General features: G+C 40.8%; 2 protein-coding genes across 15 annotated transcripts; one reads left to right on the forward strand and one right to left on the reverse strand.

Annotated features, from left to right (window-relative positions):
- LOC129854116 (oxysterols receptor LXR-alpha-like) lies at window positions 1-23,307 on the reverse strand. Of its 11 annotated transcripts, none has more exons than XM_055920844.1 (12): window positions 22,645-23,307; window positions 22,447-22,518; window positions 14,364-14,569; window positions 10,552-10,635; window positions 8,352-8,591; window positions 7,787-8,053; window positions 7,302-7,504; window positions 6,737-6,916; window positions 6,350-6,449; window positions 4,608-4,736; window positions 3,300-3,394; window positions 1-3,015 (listed from the first exon to the last, which is right to left on the reverse strand). In XM_055920844.1, exons 4-12 carry the CDS (start codon window positions 10,592-10,594, stop codon window positions 2,869-2,871), a joined length of 1,404 nt encoding a protein of 467 aa, XP_055776819.1. In that variant the 5' UTR covers window positions 10,595-10,635; window positions 14,364-14,569; window positions 22,447-22,518; window positions 22,645-23,307; the 3' UTR covers window positions 1-2,868. The 11 variants fall into 11 exon arrangements, with proteins under 11 accessions (XP_055776819.1, XP_055776823.1, XP_055776822.1 ...); XM_055920848.1 differs by having other exon boundaries at window positions 14,364-14,436; window positions 22,447-22,540; XM_055920847.1 differs by having other exon boundaries at window positions 14,364-14,483; window positions 22,447-22,540.
- On the forward strand, window positions 22,025-27,994 carry LOC129854117 (ARL14 effector protein-like). Of its 4 annotated transcripts, none has more exons than XM_055920859.1 (5): window positions 22,025-22,427; window positions 25,755-25,944; window positions 26,053-26,196; window positions 26,354-26,421; window positions 26,708-27,994. In XM_055920859.1, exons 2-5 carry the CDS (start codon window positions 25,807-25,809, stop codon window positions 26,934-26,936), a joined length of 579 nt encoding a protein of 192 aa, XP_055776834.1. In that variant the 5' UTR covers window positions 22,025-22,427; window positions 25,755-25,806; the 3' UTR covers window positions 26,937-27,994. The 4 variants fall into 4 exon arrangements, with proteins under 4 accessions (XP_055776834.1, XP_055776830.1, XP_055776835.1 ...); XM_055920855.1 differs by lacking the exon at window positions 22,025-22,427 and adding an exon at window positions 23,384-23,522; XM_055920860.1 differs by lacking the exon at window positions 22,025-22,427 and adding an exon at window positions 23,611-23,683.
- The last annotated feature ends 4 nt before the right edge of the window (window positions 27,995-27,998 follow it).

The raw sequence follows: 27,998 nt of genomic DNA on the forward strand, positions 1-27,998 counted from the left end.
TATTTTTGTAATGTTTTAATTTATACATATAAAAGAATATAGAAGGTCCTAAAGTGTTAAAAAACATTCAAATAAGTTTGCATTTCTATGTCAATATTGTTTACAGCGTCACCCTTTAAGATGTAGAGAAGGGAATTAAATTAGTTCTGCACACCAGAATGTCGTACATTCTATTACAATCAACTTTCAGTTACCAACAGTATTAACAATAATTTCACTGAACATTGTGTAATCCAAACTGAAAACATAATTTAGACCTAAGACCCCATACCATTAATCGCATACCTTGTGTTAATGCTTAGTTTTCTATTAATATTGAAAATACTGAAATCATGTAATTTAAAAATGCAGACAATCATTCGCTGGTATGAGTTACATATTGAAGGGGGGGGGGGGGGGGGGAAATAGGAAAAGTGGGATTGTATGGTTTTGACATGTCTCAAGAGTAATTGAAAATAGATGGCTCCACACACATTCCCAGGGAAGAGCAAACCCTTTGAATAGTGTAGAAGATCCATCTTCAGGTTATGAGTCAGCTCCATCAAACAATCAGTCAATGTCAACCCAAACTAAATAAAACAAATAGCCATAATAACCTGATGGTTGACATTGGACGATAAATAGAAGACCACCAACCCTGATATTACACATGATCATATTTTTTAAATAATTACATTGCTTTTCTTCTCATAACTGAAAGCTCCATCGAGTAATTGTTCCATGCATCTTACTCCCTTATCTCTGTGCTACTTTGACATATTATGCAACTTATAATAAATCTCCCCATTTTGTCTCGGAGTCCTCAACTCCTCTATTTCACACTGATTTGAGTTGTAAGGTAAGGAATGGACAAAACTGTCACTCGGAAATCGCAACAAAAAAATCTTTCCTTCTCTAATTCCTTCTGATCGTTTGTTTAATAAAAGTGTCACATTAGAGAAGTCATCATCATACAAAGGACTGTGGTAGAAACAGCATCATGAAAAAAAAACAGATGAATAACAGAGCTTAGTCGAGTGAAACGTTATAAATGGCCTTATTAGTAATCAAATGGGTAAGACTATAATAACATTCACGAATAACCATTTATAAAGTTTTAAAACGATTGAGTATTTAATTATTAGTCGACATTCACAGATGTATATAAGCGTTTAAACATTTACAATGGTTTATTCATTGAAGTTATAAAGTGTAACCCAGAAATGTTACCGTTGAAGAAAGTACTGCAGTGCCCACACAAGGAGCACAATTTTACTTATTTTGCTATTCCAACTATTGTGGGATGCAAAGCACATTTTAGACGAAGTTGCAACTCAATGTCTTGAATCATGCTGATTTGGTGGAGGACCGTACATATGACTAGACCAGGGATGGGGTCTCAATTTACTGTTGCGAGTTACAATAATAAAAGACAAAGTGCAATTTAAAAATTTGGTTGTGCATCAGCAGTCAATTAGCCTAGGTCAGCTTAATTAGATAGTCTAGCGGCCAGCTAAATTTACCAAACTTGTAGTAAGCCTGGTCGAATTACCGACCGGTTGATAAATCCGTTATATTAAAAACTGCAAACATTTGCCTCCGCCCTAAGGCAAAATGTGTAGAATTGCAGAAAATAAACTTTAAAACTAAAATGTGTTGTCATGAGGGAGGAGCACTAAAATGTTTTGCTCACAAGGTAGGCGGGGCAGATTGTGGGTAAGCAGACCCACAAGCCACTACTGCATGATGAGTTCAGTTTTTTTGCACCCCCACCCATAGCCTAAGCTAACCTAGCGTAGCATTGAAGTTGTTCCAGTGTATAAGGTCTCAGCTTGTCCGTCACATACCCAGTCATGCTTAAAAATAAATCACCGCTTGCTTGTGCGTTAGTGAGTGTTGATTGTACAGTCGTTTCGTATGGATGTCTTCACTTGTGGGCATACTAAATATATATATTTTGTCATAGTAATATATACTTTGTACATGGAAATCAATGTTTGAGGTCATTTACAAATGGTTGGTGGGGGCCCTGCGCTTGGAAGTGGTAGACTACGCATCTCTATACCAACACTTCCAATCACTTTACCATAAACAATTCAACACCAATCAGAATTGCTTTCCTGTTCCTTCCGAGAGGAGAACAAATCAGATGGCTGAATTTTAAACTGCTAAAATCGCAACAGTATCAAACAGGTGACCTACCATTCTAACATACATCTGGACACCAATTAGACATTCCTTAACATCGGGCAGCAGTTAAAATACCTCTATATCCTATCCCATTGCAACACAGGGCTATAACATGTATTTTTCCATTTAATTTCACTATGGGGTTATTATCGATGATGTGGATCTGAGAGTGGAGCTTCATGGCAATTGAAGCTTCATGGCAATTGTCGTTAAAGTTATGTCTATCACGAGACTGACTATCAACAGATATCAATAGATTTAATGGTTAACACTGGCTAGCAAGTCTGAGCCAAACTGACCATGGCAGCACAATCTCACCACAAGCCGTCTCACCTTTAATACAACGGAATGAGCGAGGGACAGAAATCAGGTGTGCACAATCCTCAACCCATAGAAATACCAATTATATTCATTCTATTTCTATGCCCCAACCTCCCCCATGAGATTAGTGTCCCAGTCTGCAGGACAGAGGGCCATCAATATCCTGCCAAACTGCACTGAAGACATAAAAAAATAAAAATGTTCCTCCAATCCGGCAACCAATCTGTAGGTTTGATTCGTCGTGTTTGGGTAGCCTGGGAGGCATCGCTTCATTCTCAAGTCTTTTTTCCGACACTTGAAAGACAGACCCAATGTTAGTGTCCATCCAAGTACACGTCTGCGAAGCGCAGCAGAGTTCCGTGAGGGCATCAAGCGGAGTCACTCGTGGACGTCCCAGATTTCAGATAGCAGCGGCGGGAGCTTCTTGTCCTGGAGGCGCAGGGCGAAAACCTGCTCAGAGTGGACGCTGCTGAGGGTGCGGAGGCTGACCAGCTTCATGAGCATGCGTGGAAACATCAGGTGATCCTAAAAGGAAGAGAGGTTAATTTAACCCCATTCATAATTCAGTGTTGGGGACCATTACATTTTCTATTTTTAAACATAACATTTTCATATTACTTTCTATTTGGATTTTCCCACTCATGACCTGCATTTCAATATATGTCCTGTACCGGCTGGAATTGAAAACGGAATTCAACTCAATGTGGACTCAAGCGTGTGTGTGTGACAACTGAATCCTCAAAACCTACACATGGCGGCTTGTACAAGTACAAATATCATATATATATATATATAACTAGGGCACTCACGTTTGGTCTCTTTATCATGATGTAAGAACGAAGTGCGTCCACGTACGGTTGCTGCAGTCGCTCCACCAGTTCATGGTCCTGCACATTGGGCCGGTCTGGGAAACATACGAATACAGCTGAATGTTTTATACCCAATACAATGCATAGATATGTTGAATATTACTTTCTACATATGGGGAAGGTCTTTGTAGTACCCAGGTCAAGACATTAATATTTTGATATCCCAAACTCTTTGTTTAGAATTCTTTCGCATTTAGGTAAAGAGACCAGCGAGGCGAGTGAAAATAACTTGTGACCTTTCCGTGCCGCTACCATTCACTCAGTGAAAATAGACTCCTCAGCAAACGCATGCAGTGCCTTCAGAAGGTGTTCACACCTTTTAAGGATAAAAAGAAACAGAAAAGAGCCAAGAACAGGCAAAATCCTAGCGGAAAACCTGGTTCAGTCTGCTTTCCAACAGATACTTGGAGAAAAATACACCTTTCAACAGGACAATAACCTAACACACAATGTCAAATATACACGAGTTGCTTACCAAGATGACTGAATATTTCTGAGTGGCCTAGTTACAGTTTTGACTTATAGGCCTAAAAATCTATGGCAAAACTTGAATGGGTGTCTAGCAATGATCCAACAAACTTGACAGAGCTTGAAGAATTTTTGTAATAATGTGCAAATATTGTACAATCCAGGTATGCAAAGCTCAGAGACTTACCCAGACACTCAACTGTAAATCGCTGCCGAAGGTGTTTCTAACATGTATTGACTCAGGTGTGAATAGTTTTGTAAATTAGATATTTATGCATTTCATTTCTCAATAAATTTACAAAATTTTCTAAACTTGTTTTTCACTTAGTCATTATGTGGGTATTATGTGTAGATAATATATTCAGTCCATTTTAAATAGGTCAAGGGGTATGAATACTTTCTGAAGGCACTGTATCATTAACTGTCATTCTATTTATTGAAAAGTTTTTCAAAATATCTACAGCCACCTTTTTACATAATTTCCTGACCCCTGGTCATATTTTCACCTGATACCCTGTAGAATCTTTGAAAAACGGCAATGTTCCCATGAATTTGTTTGTTTTCGGGACGCTTCCGCATATGATTACTAGAGATGCACAATATGTCAGTGACAATATTGGTATCGGCCGATAGCTTAAAAATCGAAATTGCAAAGAAAATATTTTATATTGGTATCGGCCCAGAATATCCACATCAGTGAATCCTTAATGATTACGACGATGTCCAGACCTTTGTAATAAAAGGGACCTTGCATATGGGCTCTGTTCCACACTAGCATACCACTTGACCTCTGACCTGCAGAGAAGATGTTAATGGCGATGAGCAAAGCATACTCCGCCTCGTCCAGGTGCAGGTCGTTCATGCCCTTGGAGAACTCAAAGATGGGGTTGATAAACTCCAACTGCAGCCCTGAGGGGGATGAGAGAGGAGAGGGAAATACAGACAGAGAAACAAATATGGGTTAAGGGTAAAAGGTCAATATCTCTACAGAGTATGGCAAGGGTTGAGCCAAAGTTTCCTTGAGGGGGGTGCCGGATCTTCCTTGATTTGAGGGATATATATATATATATATATATATATATATATATATACACGTTCAAAAGTTTGGTGTCACTTAGAAATGTCCTCGTTTTTGAAAGAAAAGCACATGTTTTGGTCCATTACAAAAACATACAATTTATCAGAAATACAGTCTAGTCATTGTTAACGTTGTAAATGACTATTGTAGCTGGAAACGGCTGATGTTTATGTAACATCTACATGGGCGTACAGAGGCCCATTATCAGCAACCATCACTCCTGTGTTGCACTGGCACGTTGTGTTAGCTAATCCAAGTTTAACATTTTAAAAGGCTAATTGATCATTAGAGTTGCAAAGAAAAAAACATCTCACTGACCAAAGAAAAGAAAATATTAAGATGGGCAAAACACAGACACTGGACAGAGGAACTCTGCCTAGAAGGCCAGCATCCCGGAGTCGCCTCCTCGCTGTTGAGAATGGTGTTTGCGGGTACTATTTAACGAATCTGCCAGTTGAGACTTGTGAGGCATCTGTTTCTCAAACTAGACACTAATGTACTTGTCCTCTTGCTCAGTTGTGCACCGGGGCCTCCCACTTCTTTCTATTCTGGTTAGAGACAGTTTGCACTGTTCTGTGAAGGGAGTAGTACACCGCGTTGTACGAGATCTTCAGTTTCTCGCATGGAATAGCCTTAATTTCTCAGAACAAGAATAGACTGACGAATTTGATAAGAAAGGTCTTTATTTTTGGCCATTTTGAGCTGTTAAATCAAACCCACAAATGCTGATGCTCCAGATACTCAACTAGTCTAAAGGCCAGTTTTATTGCTTCTTTAAAATCAGGACAACAGTTTTCAGCTGTGCTAACATAATTGCAAAAGGGTTCTCTCATGATCAAGTAGCCTTTTAAAATGTTAAACTTGAATTAGCTAACAACGTGCTATTGGAACACAGGAGTGTTGCTGATAATGGGCCTCTATACACCATTAAAAAAAAAAAAAAAATCTGCTGTTTCCAGCTACAATAGTCATTTACAACATTAACAATATCTACACTGTATTTCTGATCAATTTGATGTTATTTTAATGGGAAACGGTGCTTTTCTTTCAAAAACGAGGACTTTTCTACGTGACCAAACTTTTTAACAGTAGTGTATATACACACAGTACCAGTCAAAAGTTTGGACACGCCTACTTATTCAAGGGTGTTTAATGTTTTACTATTTTCTACATTGTAGAATAATAGTGAAGACATCAAAACTGAAATCATGTACTATCCAGAAAAGCCTATCTAAAATGTCATGAATCTTGTTAAACTACATGGAATTGCAGGAAATGACCTTCAAAACAACATAAATTACTTTATTTAAAAAATGGTATGTTAAAAGGGGGACCCTGGGGGGAAAAGGGTGGGAGCCCCTGGAGTATAGAACAGGAGGGAGTTGAAGGCGAGCAGCTTGATTTTGACTGATTGGAGCTTGAATGTGGATCATGAACACCTCACCTGCTTTGGCAAAATCCTCCTTGTTATAACTGAAGTCCTTCAGGAACGTGATGCTCTCAATGGCAGGGTTGTATCTCCGCGATGTCTCCAGCAGCATGATCTGCAGAAAAACAAGGCACATCTCAGTGATTGGGGATCAAGTGAGAAACATTGTGCAAAGTAAATAATCTACTTGACAGAGTCATTTGATCCTGAAAACAAACATAATGCTATTGAGTCAGACATGATTCCCCCCTCCCAGTGGTCCTGACTAGAAGAAGTGGGGGGTTTGGGGGGGGGGCGAAAGACAATATAAAGCCGGCATTTGTTATTACAGTATTTACCACTTCAACAAACCTGTTTGAGAATGAGGGGAAAGAGTAATACACTAGAAAAACGATGACTCACCTCAATGGTTGAGGTCTTCAGCAGGGCAATCTGGTCCTCTCTGGTGAGCTCTAGGAAGCCAGGCAACTGCTTGGCAAAGTCCACTATCTCCTGGACCGACATGATGGCCAGCTCAGTGAAGTGGGCAAAGCGCTGCTGCCGCACCTCCCTGTTCTGGGGGTCCTGACTCTGGGGCCACGGCTGGAAATTAGATGGAGACAAAGACATCAATAGATTAATGAACAAATTATTCAATTCATCAATAATTAAAAATATTTTTAAAAAAAAATACCTAATACAATGCAGAAATTTCACCATGTGCTCAGAGCTGCTGAACTACCAAAAATTGTCTGGATGAAAGTTAATTTGGCCAAAATTCAACAGTAACAATATTTTTTGCAGTATTCTTGGCTAACATGTCTTTGAACATGCGGAGGTGTTGTATTCCACCTCCATATCAAGATGACGATTTCATACCAATTCTTACATTAGTGCAACTGTATATCAATCAAAACTGTTTAAGATAACATATGTTAGTAGTTTGCCCTATGGCGTCAAAGGATTGGGACACTCAAAGAACAATCACCGTGACTTTGGGCCGGTCGATGAACGAGCGCTTGTTGCACTGCTTCTGCATGGCCACCAGCTTCTCGATCATCTCCAACTGCTCGGGCGCCAGCGGGACCACCTCCGGCACCGGGGTGGGGGTCACCACCGCAGACGTGCGTGCAGTCTCTTCTTCGTTCTTCTTCATCTTTTTCACTCGGATCTGCTCCTCTGAGAGAACGCCTGGGGGTGCCAGGAACACAAGCAGCACAGTAATGAAAAGTAGGAAAAATAAGTACTACCGTAGTTTGGGAGGTCAATTTCAATGATGTACTTCAGCTTTTTATAGAGATCTTGCAGAAACATCTCCAATCGGTACCTCTACATTTAAAATAAAGCATCTTCTGGTTTTTTTTTGTTGCAAAACCGCTACATTTCCCGACAGATCTAAGGAAAAGGTCCAAAAAAGCACAGGTGTTATTGAAGGTGTATATATATATATTTTTTTTTTTTTAAACAACTCACATTGCTCCAGCATGCCCGCTTCACGGCACTTGCGCAGCCGGCACTGCTGGCACTTGCGGCGCATGTACATGTCCATCTCACAGCGGCCGTTGTTCTTGCACGAATACTGGGCACTCTTGATTACGCTGCGGCGGAAGAAGCCCTTGCAGCCCTCGCAGCTCAGCACATTGTAGTGGAAGCCTGAGGCCTTGTCCCCGCACACGCTGCACACCTCGTTCCCCAGCATCTTAGGCGCTGGACCCTTCTTCCTCTTCACCGGCTGGCCCTCTGGAAATATATAAAATGTATGTACCATCAATAGATATGCACATTTCAGAGAAAACAGTAAATGCATACATGTACTGTCAATATACTATATGGAACTGTCTGGGAAAATATAGGCATGTACTCTAAATATATAAGATGAGACGGATTAGCCTGATGCTTGGACCAGTCTGACTGGTTTGATGACGTCACTGAACACACAGGTGTCAGGTCTCCCTTACAAAATAGGTCTCTTGAACTCAAATGGGAATTTCTGGATAAACAACAGTTAAATCAAACCAAAATACAAAAACATGCGCACCTGTATTGGCAGGCATGCTGTCGGCGGGGTCGGCCTTGATGTCGCTGGGCTCCATGGGCAGTGGGCTGCTCTTCTCAGCTAGTGAGGAAGGCCCTTTCTGGGGGGGGCTGGAAAACCCTACATGGTCAGGTGGTTCCAGGGGGAGGAGGTTGCCCTCATGCTTCATTTCTGCACTGGTGCGGTCGTCACCACTGCAGAGGCAGTCCAGCTGCAGCTCTGGGGCCCCGTCAAACACCTCACCTGTGATACGGGGCGGCAGGTAGCCTGGTGGTTAGAGCATTGGACTAGGAACCGAAAGGTTGCAAGATCGAATCCCCGAGCCGACTAGGTAAAAATCTGTCGTTCTGCACCTGAAAAAAGGCAGTTAACCCACTTCTCCTAGTCCGTCATTGAAAATAAGAATTTGTTCTTAACTGACTTGCCTAGTGAAATAAAAAGGTAAAACTAAAAAATAGAAACACACATTGTAGGGTATCCAATCAAACACGCATCTTTTGACCAATGAGTAAAATAATGTTAATTGTGTAGATCAGTGGTTGTCAACTGGTTTTGCCTCAGGACCCAAATTGAACCAGGTTGTCTCAGTAGCGACCCAATACTCACATCATGAAAAAGATTCACCAAAATACAATCTGGAAAACATTTTTTTTTATGCTATATTGATAGTAAATGTAGCAATTATATGACAAGGGAAGATCCTTTCCACCTCTTTCAATGTCAATAATAAAATTATGCCCATATTATTGATGACCTCACTGGTTTGAGACAACAAATCTACCAAAAATAGCACTGCTAATAGCTCTACATTGAAAATATTGTGATTAAATTAAAAATGTTGAGATTAAATTATTAAAACATTTACATGTGTAATTTCTTATCCAGAGCAACTTACAGTAGTAAGTTCATACATTTTCACACTTGTTTTTCTAATGTAAGTACATTAACACTCCACATACCTGGTTTAAATTCAAATTGGAGTCCTATTGTATTTTACCCACGACCCATTCAAAACTTTCAGTTGAGAATTGCTGGTGTAAATAATCCTCAAAACTCCAATAGATGTTTACCCTTGTAGGATGGGCAGAATAAGGGTGACTAAATAAAAGGAGCCCCCCCTGACAGGCTCACTTTTCTTACAAAAACAAGCGTATGTCTGAAATGTCAACCGAGCGTATACCAAGCTTCACATTTTTCAAATCCTGTTACATTTAATTCTGCTCGTCATGCTAATTTAGCTTTTTGCGACCCGCGGAAACAACCACAACATTTATCCTAAAAAGTTGTTACGGGAAACTTGCACAGCTATGTCAACAGAGCCCGGTGATTATTGGATGTATTAGGTTACGAAATCTGACTTTTTGCATATAATGTTAAATGATAGGTTAGAGAAAGATCCCACTGAACGATTCAGAACAAGAATAATCATATTTTATAGCATAAGAAAACATTTCGCCCACTATGGGCAGAGTGGGTGGACAACCTACAAATTGAGACGTTAGAACACTTTACTGTGGCTTTACTTTTGAAATCATTCATGGCCACATCACCTTTCACATAGGACACTCAGTTCTAATATTAAGGTCACATGATTGTGAGAAGTTCCCTTTTAGGCCTAAGTGGGATCTAACAACATGCAACAATTCCACCTGAAAACAGTCCTAAATGTCAATGATATAGGCCTATCCTGTAGTTGTAAAGAATACAAGTATAATTTTTTTAACACAACTTGAAGCATATAAAGTAGATGTTTTACTGCCGATCGGCTGATAACGCTAGGTTCTACGACAACGTATACAAACAGCAACGTCTTCCTGTTACACTATTGGTTCTAGGAGGTTGAAAACAAACAATATAGTAATACTTCACATCCCTGAAACGGATGCGTTTTGGATTATGAAAAGGTAAGAAAGTAATCATACTAAGCCATTTCATTTAATTAAACATTTTATATTTTCAATACAAGAAGCCAGCTCAAGTTCTTTTCATCTGTATTCTTAAATAATTATCTAAAATTGTCACTAAAATGATACAAATTCTGTAGTGTACTTTGTGGCGTGACCTACAATGTCAGTGCTCCCAATCAGTGTAATGACACGCGGGGTCGACAGAACCCAGCTGATGAATGGGAGTTAATGTAAATTTACATCTCAACAGTTCAAGGACCCAATCAGATCATGACTAAAACACGGGGCTCTCTTACCATGACCAACATCTGTGATATCAGTCGCAGACAGTGTGGACATCTTCTGCACAGCAGCTTGTCATTACGAAATCAAATCTGCACCTGGGGGTAATAAAATAATAATATCAAATAACTAATATAAAAGAGCCAATAGACACAAAAGACCATACTTTATTTCAAGGAAAATGCCATAAAGAAGTGAAAAAGTAGAAAGCGTGCCAGATCAAGTGCGCCTATACGTGTGGTCACAATTAAATAGCCTGTAGACTAGGCTATATAGGATGCGGAAGCACAGCACTCGTCTAACTTCCTAAATACGACAGGCTATAGTTTAAATAGACTCCAACACCGACTGGAAATACATTTTACACTTCTTGAAAATCATCATTCACATTGTCATTTATAGCATATGCTCTTATCAAGGGCACAGACAGGTTCACCTTGTAGGCTTGGGGATTCGAACCAGCAACCTGTGTTACTGGCCCAACTAACCGCTAGGCTACCTGCCACCACAACTTATGCAAAAATGCACCTAAAAGTTATACAAAACGTAGCTTAAGTCAAGAAAGTGTCCACTCTCCTATATTTAGCCAACTCCTCTTTCAAACTAAATCTACCCTGTTGGCTGATATAGTCCAATAATACAACTAGCCTAATATAAAATGGGCCACGTAAGAATCTCTGGTATTTTAACCTATTTCTTAGGCTATTTTTGCGCATTATAATTTTGACTAGATTTTCTCCCATCAAAGCCATTCAACTACACTGCTCAAAAAAATAAAGGGAACACTAAAATAACATCCTAGATCTGAATGAATGAAATATTCTTATTAAATATTTTTTCTTTACATAGTTGAAAGTGCTGACAACAAAATCACACAAATTATCAATGGAAATCAAATTTATCAACCCATGGAGGTCTGGATTTGGAGTCTTAGAATTACATTGTGTTGTTTAAGTGTTCCCTTTATTTTTTTGAGCAGTGTATTTTAAAGTCACAATTGGCCTCATGGCGAAATCTGAGCTGTTTACTTCCTTCTCTGGCAACTGAGTTAAGTAGTATCTTTGTAGTGACAGGGTGTATTGATATACCATCCAAAGTATAATTAATAACTTAACCATGCTCAAAGGGATATTCAATGTCTGCTTTTTACCCATCAACCAAATAGTTGCCCTTCTTCACAAGGCATTAAAAAAACCTCCCTGGTCTTTGTGGTTGAGTTTGAAATTCACTGCTCGACTGAAGGCCTAACAGATAAGTATGTGTGGGGTACAGAGATCAGTCAAAAATCTGTTTAAACACTATTATTGCACACAGAGTCCATGCAACTTAAGCTATTCTTTACTCTTGTCAAAAGGAGTTGAATACTTGACAAGACATTTTAGCTTTTAATTTATTCGTTCAACTGTAGTTGAAATTGTCAGTCCATCACCTGGCATTAATTTCAACATCCAAACCTTTTTTGGTCCTTAATTGGCCTTAAATTTGGCCCAAATCTAGACGTCCATGAGATTTGTTCAGATTTGGTCCGGTCCAAATCTGAACCAATCATGGACGTCCAGGTTTCAAAAGTTTGAACAGTACAATGAGTATAGTACACTAAAGAAAAGTACAGTACTTCGAGTATAGTTCAGTACAGTAGAATAGTGGAGTAGAGTTTAGTATAGAACACAGTAGAGCACACTAGAGTTGAGCAGGGGTTGCATTAGAGTTCAGAAATCTGCATTTTCAAAACCCTGACCTTTCACAACAAAAAATCTGCATTTTAAACCATTTCAGCCGCGTTATATATTGAAAGTCAGTGTTTTTCTGCTTCAATAGGGTGATCAGGGGCGTGCAACTATAGTGTTTCTTCACAGAAAATACATTAGTGCAACACATTCGGCAGAAAATAGCTTCATTTTTCAACAGATAACAGAAGTGCAATGCTATTTATAGCAGCCACAAGTAAATGAGCTTACAATGGGGGGAAGAAAAAAAAACTAGGTATTCTTTGTCAAAACTATTCACCGCCGTCATATTTCTAATGTTCATCATAGAAAGAATGTAGCCAGCTACATTTTGTAATGTTTAGCTTAACGTTCATCTTGCATATTACCTAGAAAAGTAGCTACACAGTCAGAGTGTTGTCTGCTGATAAAATGCCCATTTGTGAATTCTCATCCGAGTGGAGAAGTGCGACTGATTAGTGCTTACAATATGTCGCATTTTAGATCAGTTATCAAAACGCAGCAAGATATTTCTTGAGCGGCTACTTTTGTGAAAAATGCTGAATTCTGCGTTAACACAACCCCTGTTACTTTACTGTAATCTGAGGTAAAGTGTGCTGTACTTTGATGTCCAAACTTGTGCAACAGACGTTTATAATTGGTTCGGGTTTGGTCCTGTCCAAAACGACCAAATTTGGTCTTGTATGGTGCCAGAGCTCATTATAATAAATAGACAAGAGTGTAGAATAATACCCAAATATGCAAAGGAGGATATTGCATATTTTTACCTTTGTGAAGCTATTAAGGATACGTCACCATGAAGAGAATGACATTCATATCCATAATTATGCAATTCTGTGTAGTACAGATCAGGGACCCATGATGAAATTCCATTAGCTCAATTCTGTTACCGGGAGTAAATCCACTTCACTTATTGTAGTTCAATAACCAACTGAGATGTTCAACGTGTCATGTCAGTTGTCACCCCATTCTTTCTGCAGACATCTTTTAATCTTAAATTTGGAGCAGTTATTTAACATTTGTAGGAAAACGTGATGACTTTTGTTAATGAAACTGCTACTAAACTTGACATCTGCACAGTTTGAGTCAATGTGTTTATAAAATGTTCTGGGTCAATTCTTAAAAGTAGTCCTTGAGCATAGAGTTTGAGATTAATGTTTTTGATTGGTATCCATTTTAAGGGTCTTGGCGCAATTCCATTACTGTGGAACTGCCCATAACTAGGGCTTTACAGTGATGTTGAAGATTTAGGAGACATTGAGGTTAAGTGAGTTGAAATCTTCCTAGAAGTCTGAAAAACATTACAAAAATGCTGTCTTTATTCATACATTTTTATTTTATTTTACATTCCATGTGGTCCATATTGAAGGGCGCTTCATTTAATCTAACACGCTTTAAAATATCAAAGAGATGTAAATTGTACTCTATTTGTAGAACAAAAGATACCAACTGATCCTTTAACATATAAATGCCTCATGAGCTTAGTTCAACTGTCCCCATCAGAACCCAAAGCTTACTTTACTCTAATGTTTGTAAACAACGTAAGTGTAAATAAACTGTATAGCCCCAAAACTAATGATTGTATAATTTTGACAATGTCCCAATTTTATTTTTGCACTAGTTGGCTGTACCTGCAACAAAAATGCCAGTATTTTTCCTTCATCAGCATTGTTCAAACATGATCAACTAAGAAAAAAAGCAGGACAGCAGGTGGCCTAGATTAAGAGCGTTGGGCAAGTAATCGAAAGTTTGCTGGTTTGAATCTGAGCCGATTAGGCCCAAAATCTGTTGATGTGCCCTTGAGCAAGGCACTTAACTGTAATTGCTCCTGTAAATCACTATGGATAAGAGCGTCTGCTAAATTACTATAATGTAAAACACTTTAAGATGATTGCCGTCTGCCCTGTCTTCAGATACGACCATTGACATTAATTGAATCAAACATTTTAGCAAATGTAGGCATAATAAAATGTTGTTTTTTAAAACAAAAAAACAGACTTAGCATAGACGTGTTACTCGTTTGAGCGGCACAAGTGTATTGTGTGTTTAGGAGATTTACCAGAGAGACAGTTGAGTTGGGCAACTGGGGTTCAACATACCTTTGAAGTAATTGTTATGATCTGTCCATCTTCCCCATGTGAGACTGAAACCTCATTCAATGTGGCTGCTACCCTGGCATTGACAGATGAACAGCTTTAAGGACAGACCTGCGTGTTCTACTAAAAAAAAAAAAATCCCTCTGTCACGTGGAAGTTTTGCGACAATAATATCTTCAGAGAAACCAACCCTTCTGCTTGTCAACACTCTGTGGGAGTCAGAGAGAAACAGAAAGAGGGATTGAGGGGAGGCAGGGTGAAAATGGGAACACAGGAGAGGTAACTAACGGTCATTTGCATGGCTCTGAAATCCCCATAGGGCCATGTGCTGCTCAAGTCTTTCCCTCTTGGAGTGTGTCTAACCAGCCACTTCTCACAAACACAACACACCAAAAAAGGGGCCTAAAGTAGGCTAGTTAACAGAACAAACAAATCACAAGTTAGGGTGTAAAAGTAGACTATTTGTACGGAACTGTTTGGTACAGGGACCTCAGGTCTGTCCTCATTGTGAACCCAAATTAATATAAAAATATATACATTTACAAAATTTTAAAAACACGAGGCCTATAGGCTATGCCGTGTTGCAGGCCTATGCCTCGAGTAAAAGAGAGCTGAAAAAAAACGTTTCAGGCTATTCCATTAAAACAAATCACGTTGTAATCAAAAGTCTAAATCTTAATTGGCGAATTTGAAACTGCTTTTGTGAGGCGCAGTCAGGAACTAGTTTAAATCTCCAGTTTGGGAGACATTGCGTCTTCCCAGATTACTACAGCAAAGGACAGGGAGTGGATAAAACGTTAAAAGTATGTTGCCACGCTCAATGAGAATAGCTTTTGCAGCTGCCAACACATCTCAGGGCTCTCTACAGACCCGGGTTCGATCCCAGGCTGTGTCGCAGCCGACCGGGAGATCCATGAGGCAGCGCACAATTGGCCCAGCGTCGTCCGGGTTAGGGGAGGGTTTGGCTGGCTGGGATGTCCTTGTCCCATCGCGCTCTTGCGACTCCTTGTGGTGGGCCGGGCGCATGCACGCTGACTTCGTCGCCAGCTGTACAGTGTTGTTTCTTCCGACACATTGGTGCGGCTGGCTTCCGGGTTAAGCGGGCATTGTGTTAAGAAGCAGTACAGCTTGGCAGGTCGTGTTTCGGAGGGCGCGCGGCTCTCGACCATCGCCTCTGAGTCCGTAAGGGAGTTGCAGCTATGGGACAATTGGATACCATGAAATTGGGGGATTTAAAAAATAAAACACATAGTAAAGTACAGATACCTCCAAAAAACGAATGAAGTAGTATTTTCACACCACTGCTTTTTACAAATCGATTCTTGGCACAAATTATTGAAATAACGTTGTGATATGTAACCATCTACAGCCCCCATCACTACTGACAACCCCAAATAGGCTATAGTTGTTTTAATCCATTGTTTTTAAACAAGTTTAAAACTAGCTTTTTGATATCATGGACTGTGAGTCATATCCATAGCACTATCTAAGAACGTGAGAGTGATTAGGCCGAAATTTCTCCCAGACCATTTCTAAGAGTTATGGCAAAACAAGAGGCTGGGCTGCCGTTGAGATGAACAACTAAGGAAGGATTGTTCATTCAAGACTTTTTGCCTATTCAAATGTACTGTGTCCTAGGCTAACAATTTCCACTTTAGAGGACAGGAAAGCTGCAGCTGGTTTGAAAGCTTGAGTTGACTGGGTGAATAAGGTTCTTTGGGCTGTGGGCCACTGACCTAAAGTCACCTCACTCAAGTCCAATGTTCTATTGAGCTTGTCAGGTACCTTTGTCCAGGGAATGAGTGCTACTGTTCTCAAAGACAGGTAGAATTTAAATCATAGGAGGCATTCACAATACATTTTAAAATCTTAAAATGGGAAATCTGCATTTACTACATCCATTTTTTTTATTTTATTCATGATATACACCCATTTATTCCTGAAGAGGTCTAATTCAAAAACCTGGAAGATATCATTTTGGTCATAAATAGATGAATTTATTTCCATGGCCTGAGTGGACATTGAGGTAGGAAGTTAGGAATATGCCATTTAACCTATTTTATTCTGTACTTTATTCTAAGCCTATCATGAGAACTATATGGAACAATCCCCTCACTTGTAAACATGGGATTGTTACTGAACAATGGTGAAGATACCATACAAAGCATTAATTAAAAAAAACAGTTGCTTATGTCCAAGTTTCAGTACTTCCTTTGATGGTGAGCATGCATTTGAGTGTGTGTGTACGTACAATCTCACAGTGAAAAGCAGCAGAAGACAGAGTTCCATCGCAGTAGAACATCTAGTGCCAGTAAGCAAATTGGGTGTAACTTTAATTTTTCTCCTGAATGTCACATCAGCAGATGTAACTCTACTGGTTAAGCAAAAGTATTCCATACTCAGCACCGAAAACAGTGTGTGAAAGGAAGATACAATAACGTTAGCAGATTGACTATCCAGAATCACATTTCAGGGATTTTAAGGTACAGAACTAGTCATTCTATTCCTACGAGTTTAGCCTCTTGACCCACTGAGGAAAGAAAAGTCACTTCAAATTAAATTTCCCCACACACCCAAGTAGAATTGGACACAATCACTTGCTTTGCTAGCTAATAAAGGGATGATGTGATGCTCAATTAGCAGTTACAGGATAGGTACTGTTTGGAGTAGCACAGAGAACTTTAGACCAACCATAACGATACTATCCTCATTCTCAAGTTGGCCAAACATGTACAGTGCATTGTGAAAATATTCAGAACACGCCCCTTTTCCCAACATTTTGCTACATTACAGCCTTATTCTAAAATGGATTAAATAAACAATACCTCATAATGACAAAGCAAAAACAGATGACATTTTTACAAAAAGTATTATATAAATAAGCTATTTCAGTATTCAGACCCATTTCCACAAGACTAAACTGACCTCAGGTGCATGCTGTTTCCATTGATCATCCTTGAGATGTTTCTACAACTTCATTGGAGTCCACCTGTGGTAACTTCAATTGACTGGACATGATTTGGAAAGCCACACCGGTCTATATAAAAGGTCCCGAAGTTGACAGTGCATGTCAGAGCAAAAACCAAGCCGTGAGGTCAAAGGAATTGTCCGTAGAGCTTCGAGACAGGATTGTGTCAAGGCACAGATCTGGGGAAGGGTACTAAAACATTTCTGCAGCATTGAAGGTCCCCAAGAAAACAGTGGCCTCCATCATTCTTAAATGGAAGAACCACCAAGGCTCTTCCTAGAGCTGACCGCCCAGCCAAACTGAGCAATCGGGGAATAAGGGCCTTGGTCAGGGAGGTGACCAAGAACCCGATGGTCACGCTGACAGAGCTCCAGAGTTCTTTTGTGGAGATGGGAGAACCATCTCTGCAGCACTCCACCAAATCAGGACTTTATGGTAGAGTGGCCAGATGGAAGCCACTCAGTGAAAGGCACGACAGCCCACTTGGTTTGCCAAAAGGCACAAAGGACTCTGACCATGAGAAACAAGATTTTATGGTCTGCTGAAACCAAGATTGACTCTTTACCCTGAATGCCAAGCATCACGTCTGGAGGAAACCTGGCACCATCATGCTGTGGGGATGTTTTTTTAGCAGCAGGGACTGAGAGACTAGTCAGGATCCTTGATGAAAACCTGCTCCAGGGTGCTCAGGACCTCAGACTGGGGCGAAGGTCCATCTTCCAACAGGACAACGACCCTAAACACACAGCCAAGACAACACAAGAGTGCTTCGGGACAAGTTTCTGAATGTCCTTGAATGGCTCAGACAGAGCCCGGACTTGAACATCTCTGGAGAGACCCGACAGAGCTTAAGGATCAGCAGAGAAGAATGAGAGAAACTCCCCAAAAACAGGTGTGCCAAGCTTGTAGCGTCATACCCAAGAAGCCTCAATGCTGTAATCGCTGACAAAGGTGTTTCAACAAAGTACTGAGTAAAAGGTCTGAATACTTTTGTAAATGTGACCCGTTTTTGCTTTGTCATTATGAGGTAGTGTGTGTAGATTGATGAGGGGGAAGAAAAATACATTTTGGGCTGTTACTTCACAAATTGTGGAAAAGGTGAAGGGGTCTGAAAACTTTCCGAATGCACTGTACCTTCTAAAAAAAAGTCAGTGTCCAATTGCAGGTGGTTCGTTGGAGCATTTTCTAAATTGAGTTATTAGAAGAAATCCATGTTTTCCTTCATGAAGTAATCCAACAATGTGTACATCACCATCTTGTCTAATTCAAATATTCTGTCATTGATCGAAACAAGTGAGTGTCATAATGGCATACTGCACTTTGGGGTGGACCCACTGGAGTATGTGTGTGTATATATATATATATATATATTTTTTTTTTACTTTATTTAACTAAGCAAGTCAGTTAAAACAAATTCTTATTTTCAATGAAGGCCTAGGAACAGTTGGTTAACTGCCTTGTTCAGGGGCAGAACGACAGATTTTTACCTTGCCAGCGCAGGGATTCGAGCCAGCAACCTTTCGTTTACTGGCCCAACGCTCTAATCACTATGCTACCTGCCGTGTGAAGCATGCGTTTATGTATTGTTCTAAGTACCGGTATGTGGAAGAGGGAAAGATTGATGTGTATGGTTTTTGAGGTTGGACAGGGATGGAAGGGATTTGGGGGATGGGGGAGGGTTTGTGAGAAGTTACCTGGCCTCTTTTTTTCCCTTAGTAGTACAGGATTAGGTAAGAGGGTTTAGTTTCTCTTAATGTTTCTTTACTCATTTAGTCTGTAAGCTGCGATTGACTACACACTACAGTAGGTGGCAGCATGCATCTCTAACGTTTGTTCGCGGACTGCTATAATCTTATAGAAGGGGTGGACACACTTGTCTCAATCAATGACTTAAAACCTACCCAAACCAGAAACCATGGATAGATGGCTGCATTTGTGCTAAACTGAAAGCGCAAACCACCACATTTAACCATGGTCAAATAACTACAATAAGGCAATCAAACAGGCAAAACGTCAGTACAGAGACAAAGTGGTCACAATTCAACGGCTCAGACACGAGACGTACGTGGCAGGGTCTACAGACAGTCACGGATTACAAAGGGAAAGCCAGCCACGTTGCGGACACTGTCGTCTTGCTCCCAGACAAGCTAAACACCTTCGCACGCATTGAGGCTAACAGTGATATCGACTCGGCCCGCTACCAAGGACTGTGGGCTCTCCTTCTCCATGGCCAACGTGAGTAAAACATTTATGCGCGTTAACACTCGTAAGGCTGCCGGCCCAGGCGGCATCCCTAGCCGCGTCCTCAGAGCATGCACAGACCAGCTGACTGGTGCGTTTATGGGCATATTCAATCTCTCCCTAACCCAGTCTGTCCCCACATGCTTCAAGATGGCCACCATTGTTCCTGTACCCAAGAATGCAAAGGTAGCTGAACTACATAACTGTCACCCCGTAGCACTCACTTGTCATCATGAAGTGCTTTGACTAGTCAAGGATCATAATCATCTTTAACTAACCCGCGACCCTAGACCCTCAATTTGCTTATACCGCCCCAATAGATACAGATGCCATTGCACTGCACACCGCCCTATCCCACCTGGACAAGAGGAATACCTATGTAAGAATGCTGTTCATTGACTATAGCTCTCTGATTCAGAGGGTGTTGGGTTAAATGCAGAAGACACATTTCAGTTGGACAATTGACTAGGTATCCCCCTTTCCCCTAGCTCAGCCTTCAACACCATTGTATCCGCCAAGCTCAACTAGGTCCTGAACTTCCTGACAGGTCACCCCCAGGTGGTGATGGTAGGAATCCTCAACATTGGGACCCCACAAGGGTGCGTGCTCAGCCCCCTCCTGTAATCCATGTGCACCCATGACTGCGTGGCCATGCACGCCTCCAACTCAATCAAGTTTGCAGATGACAACAGTAGTAGGCTTGACTACCAACAACAAGACAGCCTACAGGGAGGAGGTGAGGGCCCTGGCAGTGGTGCCAGGAAAATAACGTCTTCCCTCAAAACGAAGGCGCTGATTGTGGACTTCAGGAAAAAGCAGAGGGAGGAGGCCCCTATCCACATTGACAGGACCGCAGTGGAAGGTGGAAAGCTTCAAGTTCCTCGGTGTACACGTCACTGATGATCTGAAATGGTCCACCCACACAGACAGAGTGGTGAAGGCGGCACAACAGCACTTTGTCCCTAAGACCCTCACATACTTTACAGATGCACAATTGAGAGCATCCTGCCGGGCTGTATCACCGCCTGGTACGGCAATTGCACAGCCCGCAACTGCAGGGCTCTCCAGAGGGTGATGCGGTCTGCCCAACACATCACCAGGGGCACACTGCCCACCCTCCAGGACAGGCCAAAAAGATCAACCACACGAGCCACAGCTTGTTCATCCCGCTATCGTCCAGAAGGTCAGTAGAGGTGCATCAAAGCCGGGACCGAGAGACTAAAAAAACAGCTTCTATCTCAATGCCATTACTGTTAAATAGCCATCACTAGCCAGCTACTCAACTGCTGCTGCCCTATATACATAGAACCCCTGGTCACTTTAATAATGTTTACATACTGCTTTACTCATTTCATGTGTATACTGTAGTCAACTATACTGTATTTTAGTCAATGCCACTCCGACATTGCTCGTCCTAATATTTATATATTTCTTAATTCCCTTATTTAATTTCAGATGTTAATTGTTAGATATTAGATTGTTAATTGTTAATATTGTTATTGTTAATATAGTTAATTGTTAATTGTTAGATATTACTGCACTGTTGGAGCTAGGAACACAAGCATTTCACTAGACCTGCAATAACATCTGCTAAATATGTGACCAATAAAATTTGAGATTAGATTTTAAAAATGGACAAGATGGCAGTGTACACATTGTTGGTTCACTTCATGGAGCAAAACATTTTAATAACAGAGCATTTTCTAAATTCAAATGAACCACCTGCAACTAGACAGACATTTTACAAGATACGTGTTTGGCCAAATCGAAAATGAAGAGTGTCACCAAGTTACGGTTGATTGAAAACTCTGTGCTAAACCAAACAGTACCTGCCCTGTATGGCGGCAGGTAGCCTAGTGGTTAGAGCGTTGGACTAGTAACCGAAAGCAAGATCGAATCCCCGAGCTGACAAGGTAAAAATGTGTTGTTCTGCCACTGAACAAGGCATTTAACCCACTGTTCCTAGGCCGTCATTGAAATGAATAATGTTCATAACTGACCTGCCTAGTTAAATAAAGGCTGTTAGCCCGTTACAATCTGCTAGCTATGCATCACATTGAACTTCCCATGTTCAAAAACACAACTGTAAGAATTCTGTCTGAAAAGTTGAGCACAGGCTCCATTAATCACCATCATCTTTGATGTCAAATTTAGCAGCAGAGTAGCCCAGCGATAAAGAGCGTTGGGAAAATTCCCGAACCGGCTAGGTGAACAATCGGCCAATGTACTTTAATTGCTCTTCGGTCTGGATAAGAGCGTCTGCTAAATGGCTAAAATGTACATATGAAGTTGTGCCTAGTTAACGTATGCCTAACACTGTCCTGCTATTGAAGTTAAGTTGCAATCTATGGCAAGATCCCAACGTACTATTTCGCAATCAAGTCAGCTAACTAGATTGTTTCCTGATGACATCAGTAATGTTGACGTTAGCTGGCTAAATAGGTAGCGTTAGCTAGGTAACTAATAGTAGCTAGCTAACTTGTTAGCAAATTGTTAACGCAACAAGCTAGGCACAGCTCATTTAAACTTTACAAACACTTCACATTTCAGCTGTTAGCCATAGCTTTAGCTATGGTCTTCTGTGGCTCGTCGTGCGCTGTTTTTCTATAGTTAGTTAATTAGAAAAGCGCTTACTAGCTAGCTAATGTTAGCTCGTTCAGTAAACTAATAGACAGGCTTAGCACGCTAACGTTAACCAAGGCTCAAGGGCTAACTCTGACTGGTGGTGGATTCTAGCTACCAAGTTCGTCAACTAGCTACTCCAGTCGACCGAAAAAGACAACTGTATCATGTCTAAACTGGCATCAAGACAAACTATCCTAATCAACACAAAAAGTCAGAATTGGTGGCTTGCCTGAGTAAGTAACCGATAGTTACCCCGTTTCGTAGCGACTAGCCAGACCGATCCCACGAAGTACTGCTGCACGGTTGGTGTAGTCAATCATGTGACTTGAGCAGGAAATAGGTAGAGCTAGGTATAAATAAATTTCACCCGACGCAACAAAGATTTGTCAGAGTTGACACACATAACTAGACACAACTAAAAGGATACATTATTACGAATGACACATTTACCTGCACCACCCCCGGCCGTGTCCAAAACCTTCTGATCGATAGCACACGACGTCACGACGACAATTTGTAAACTCGCTCCATTTTGAAGAGGGGGTCGCAATGTATGCTGCGTTCAAAACAACTGTGAACTCGGAAAAATACGAGGTCAAATTATGACCTCGGTGATCTTCATGTCGGAGATATAGAAAGAGGCCCAAGTTCTGGAGTTGGCATTCCAAATTGGATGGCCGTTCAAATCCCGGACCGTTCAAATCCAATATCGTTTTTTTCCGAGTTCCAAATTGTTTTGAAAGCACTGAAGTCGGTTCTTTCCGAGTTCCAAGCTCCCAGTTGTTTTGAACGCGGCAGTATTTCTGGAATATGTGGGGATTTAAGAAAACGATATCATTCCTGCCATGGTTTTATTTTAATTTGTTTAACATTTATTTTTATCAGGGAGTCATACTGAGACCAATGTCTCTTCTACAGATGAGCCCTGGATTACATAAATTACAGACAATACACATCAAAATATAAATACGAAATGCAAGCAGAAAGAAAACACGGTCATAAAGAATGTATTTCCATGTTAGATCACCGAGGTCTTGGTGGTTTGTCACCATGCTCATCCTCCAGGCGGCGAAAAGGAGCATTGATTTGGCTACCGAAAGCCATAGAAAAAGATTAAACAATAATCTGTCGTTCTGCCCCTGAATAAGGCAGTTAACCCACTGTTCCCCGGTAGGCAGTCATTGTAAATAAGAATTTGTTCTTAACTGACTTGCCTGGTTAAATCAAAAGGAAACAATGGCTTCAGTCCAAACACTTAAAAGACAAACCTACAGCCCTCAAATTAATTGGACACTTCGGATGCCGTCTGACGAGAATACACTTGCAAGGTGAAGAAGGAATGATTCGTGCTTTTAAACCCACATGTACTTCCTGTATTGATTTGTTGTTAATAAAAAAAAAAGGAAGGATTTTCTTTTTTTAAATGGCTCGCCCTTGCCCGGATATTTGTCACTCGTTCATCCCGCGATGATTGTGTTTTCAGCCAACGGTAGCTACAGTAAATTGTGATGGCGTGTATACAATTATTAATATATGCCTACTGTATTATAGCTAGCAAATTAATTAGCTAAATAACGTTAGCCTGCCTAGCTGGAACTTCTGAAGAGGTTCCAGCGGTCTAAGGCACTGCATCTCAGTGCTTCAGACACCCTGGTTCGATTCCAGGCTGTATCACAAACAGTGGTGAATGGGAGACCCATAGGGCGGCGCACAATTGGCCCAGCATTCTCGTGGTTTGGCCGGTGTAGGTCATCATTGTAAATAAGAATTTGTTCTCAACTGACTTGCCTAGTTAAATAAAGGTTAAATAAATAAAAGTATTGGGGCTTCCCTATATGCTGAGGATGGAGCTATTTGGAAGAGGGGAAGAAATATCTCTCATGTGACCAAATCTATTCAACAAGCTATAATGGATGTTGAAAGATGGTTCAGTTTGAAAATGTCAGTGGTGAAATCTTGCTGTATGTTCTTCTCGAAGAAGAAAGTTGCTGATAATATATTGTTGTTTCTGTATGGATAGCCTATGGGGAGGGTTTTTAAGTACAAATATTTGGGTCTATGGTTCAATGAGCGATATACATGGGAAGAGCATGTCATACATTTTGAAACAAAGTGTAAGAAGTAGGTGAATCTTATTAGTTTGGTGTCTGGTTATGAGTAGGGTGCTGACAATCGTTGATAGATATTTTATAGAGCTCTGATCAGGAAGACAATTGATTACTGGTGTATAGTTTCTGGAACAGCGGCGAAGACTTGGCTTCAGAGGCTGGACAGAATCCAGTACATAGTTTTATATATATCTTTAAGGATACGTAATGGTGCATTGTAAATCAATATCGTTATGTTTCTTACTAGTGGAGGCAGGTGAGATGCCTTTGGAAAAACAGCGGGAAAAATAGTTATTAGCTTATTGGGTTAGGCTGTGAGGTTGACCACAGCCTAATTCCCTGTCTGTATTGAATTGTTTATCATCTGAAAAATCTAAAAGGAGTGGCCTACTATTGGAAGTAATAAGGTTATTATGCAGAATTGAGAGACTGGGTGTGGTAGTGAGATTCTGCTGTGTCCCAGCACATCGGGTGTGGAAGAGAATGAAATTGTAGACCAGTTAGCCAAAAGAGCTTTAAAACAATATATAATTGATACTAATGTTCCACTGGTTAGGGGTGAGGCGAAATGTAAGATTAGAGCCATTTTGATAGATGTGTGGCAGAAGTGATGGGACTCTGAGCCCAAGAGCCGGCATTTACAGAATATGCCCTCTAAAGAAAGGTCGATGGACCAAGATTCATAGGTCTGATTAGGAAGGAAGAGGAGGTGTTTGCGCCATTGCGCCTAGGACATTGAATTTGTCATTGCAGCTGGTTTGGCAAGCATGTGAATGGTTTGTCTCAGGAGTGTATGGTCATGAAATGGTGGAGCATGTGTTACATTGGTGTAAGTATGTTGAAGAGAGGGAAAGATTGAAGTGTAGGGTTATTGAGGTTGGTGGGGTTTGGAAGGGATTTTGGTGATTGGGAAGGGTCTATTGGAAGTTAGTAGGGCTCTTTTTTATTTTATCAGAAGTACTGAGTTAGGTAAGAGGATTTAGAAATGTGGCGCTAATGTTGTAAACCGTCATTGACTACACACTCCAGCACAGTAGGTGGCGGCAAACGTTTGTTTGCAGACAGCCATTATATAATGGAACAAGAATCACAGGAGTTGTGGAAGCGTGCTTCTGATAGTTTGTATTGTTACTAAATAAATAGGTATCAGACCATACGAGAAGGAGGTTCATCATGCCTGTCACCTGTGCAGTAAACGGCTGCACCAACAAGTTTATCAAAGGGTCAGAAATAAGATTTTACAGGTAAGGAGTAAAGGACTTCAAGCTATCGTTAGTAAACTCTTTAAATGTTGTTGTCGCTAGTTGTTAGCCAGCTAACTAGATAGTCGCTGTTGAGTGTAGTTAGCTAAATTAGGTGTGTTTATACGTGCGAGAGAGAGGGAATGCATGCGTGCATGTGTCAGCTGCGCTTGCTTGTGTTAAGCAGTGTTTCTTGTCCTATTGTTCTTAGGTTCCCCATCAGTAAACCTCAGCTTGCCAACCAATGGGTACAAAGTTTGGGGATGAAAAACTTCATCCCTACACCTAACACTTGCCTCTGCTCAGAGCATTTTAACCCAGATTGTTTCCGAGACTACAATGGCAAACAGTTTCTTAGGGAAGATGCAGTGCCCACAATTTTCGGTGCTGATTCATCGAAGGTAATGTGTGGTTTCATAGTTCCTCCATCGAGCTTTGCCTACTGTCTTTTTATTTTTTATTCAACTAGACTATAAGATGTTAAAAGATGTATGTTAAAAACATTGCAGCCTGAATTACGAAAAAGGGGGATAATGACCAAGGACACAAATGTGGCTAATCGCTTCGGGGTACCATCAGACCGGGAGAGGGCGAAGGCGCTGGAGAAGAGCAAGGCCAAAGAGAAACGACAGAGTACCCGGGATACTGGCAAGGTGTGTCTCATGTTTTCTCAGCTCACGCACATTTCATGCTTTACATTTTTTGGTAAATCACCCCTCAATGATGTTTAAATTAATGTTAGTGTAAATGCACAAGAGCATACTTCCCCTTGTCATAAACATTCACTCAGTTCTTTTTTTGTTTTTGCAGGGAAGAGGTGATGGCAGAAGACGAGGAGGAGGAGGAGGACGAGGAGGAGTCTCCTCAAACACTGACCGGTAAGAGTGGACACATGTTTCCAGAATCCATTACTGCATTGGTGCACTGCTCCGCTACTTTCCTCAAAGGCTGCAATGTATGCTTGTTTTCATTATTGTATTTCAAATTGTTGCCTTTTTTACTGGAGAGACTAGCCAGTGAAAATTGGTGTAAGGGAGAAGGTAATCCAGCAGAAAGCAGTGTCATTCTGTAAATGATGCAAGATGCAGACTTTAGTTACTTGCAAGAGGCAGGTCAGAGAAAACGGACAGGGCTGTCATACGTTCCCGTTTTGTGTATTTGCAGACAGACTATAGGGGCGAAGAGTAAAGTGTACGACAACAAAGGCCACCTGCTCTCCTGTGGCAAGGACATGTGTGACTGCCTGGATGCGGACTGCATGGGCTGCTTCTACCCCTGCCCCGAGTGCAGCTCCCGCAGGTGTGGCGTGGAGTGCCGCTGTGACCGCAAGTGGCTCTACGAGCAGGTTGAGGTGGAGGGGGGAGAGATCATCCGCAACAAGTACGCTGGCTAGTCTCCCCCACACTTAGACCTTGAACTATGACTGTTGTTGAGATCAATAATAATTTCTTTCTTTCTCTAGAGCGAGAATAAGAAATGGTCTGAAGTTGCCAAAAGAGAAACTTGATTTGATTATGTATCAAGAGTAAATGAATAAGAAATAATTCTCCCACAATGGTTTCAACCAGGTGTGATAGACACTGCATATGTCGTTTAATTCCTGTACAGAGGTTCAATTCAAGAAAGTGTATGCACATACACTTCACCGGTGCCTCGCTACGAGAACTCATGCAAGGGGAGAAAAAGGTATATGACGGAGATTTGTTTTGACCTTTTTCAAAAGTATGCATGCGTGAAGAATTATCTGTTTCTTTTTCTGACATTCTGCATTACGGTTTTTGCAATTCTCCACTTGTTTTGATTAGTGATTTACATATTTGTTTTGTGCCCACAGCTGTCAATTACATTGGTCTTAATTCATACTAAAATGCTAGTGTCCAGAATCCAACCCTTGTGGTCAGGCCTACAAAAAGTTTATAATAATTATCGGTGATGTGACTGGTGACTTCTTCAGTATTGTATGTGTGGTTTTGCATCAATTTCCTTCAAATCTCCACACGGTGTTAAGCGGCTAAAACTAGTGTGCTGCTTTACCACAGATGAGCTCTAATACAGGGTGTTTTGTGCAATTTCACAATTATTTTCTGTGACAAATTAGGTCTATTTTTGGGTAGTGATAAATGGCCCATAGTCACAGTGGTGTATAAATACTGGAAAGTACTACTTTAGTAGTTTTTTTGTTCTGTACTTTATTATATCTTGACTACTTTTACTTCACTACATTGCTAAAGAAAATAATGAACTTTTTTCTCAATACATTTTCCCTGACACCCAAAAGTTACTTTTTGAATGTGTAATAGGAAAGAAAATGGTCTAATTCACACATTTTATCAAGATAACATCCCTACTGCCTCTGATATGGCGGACTCACTAAGCACATGCTTCGTTTGTAAATTATATCTTAGTGTTGGACCGTGCCCCTGGGTATCAATAAATAAAAAAAGAACACGAGGCT

This window comes from Salvelinus fontinalis, chromosome 4 (genome assembly GCF_029448725.1).
Source record: "Salvelinus fontinalis isolate EN_2023a chromosome 4, ASM2944872v1, whole genome shotgun sequence".
NCBI lineage: Eukaryota > Metazoa > Chordata > Actinopteri > Salmoniformes > Salmonidae > Salvelinus > Salvelinus fontinalis.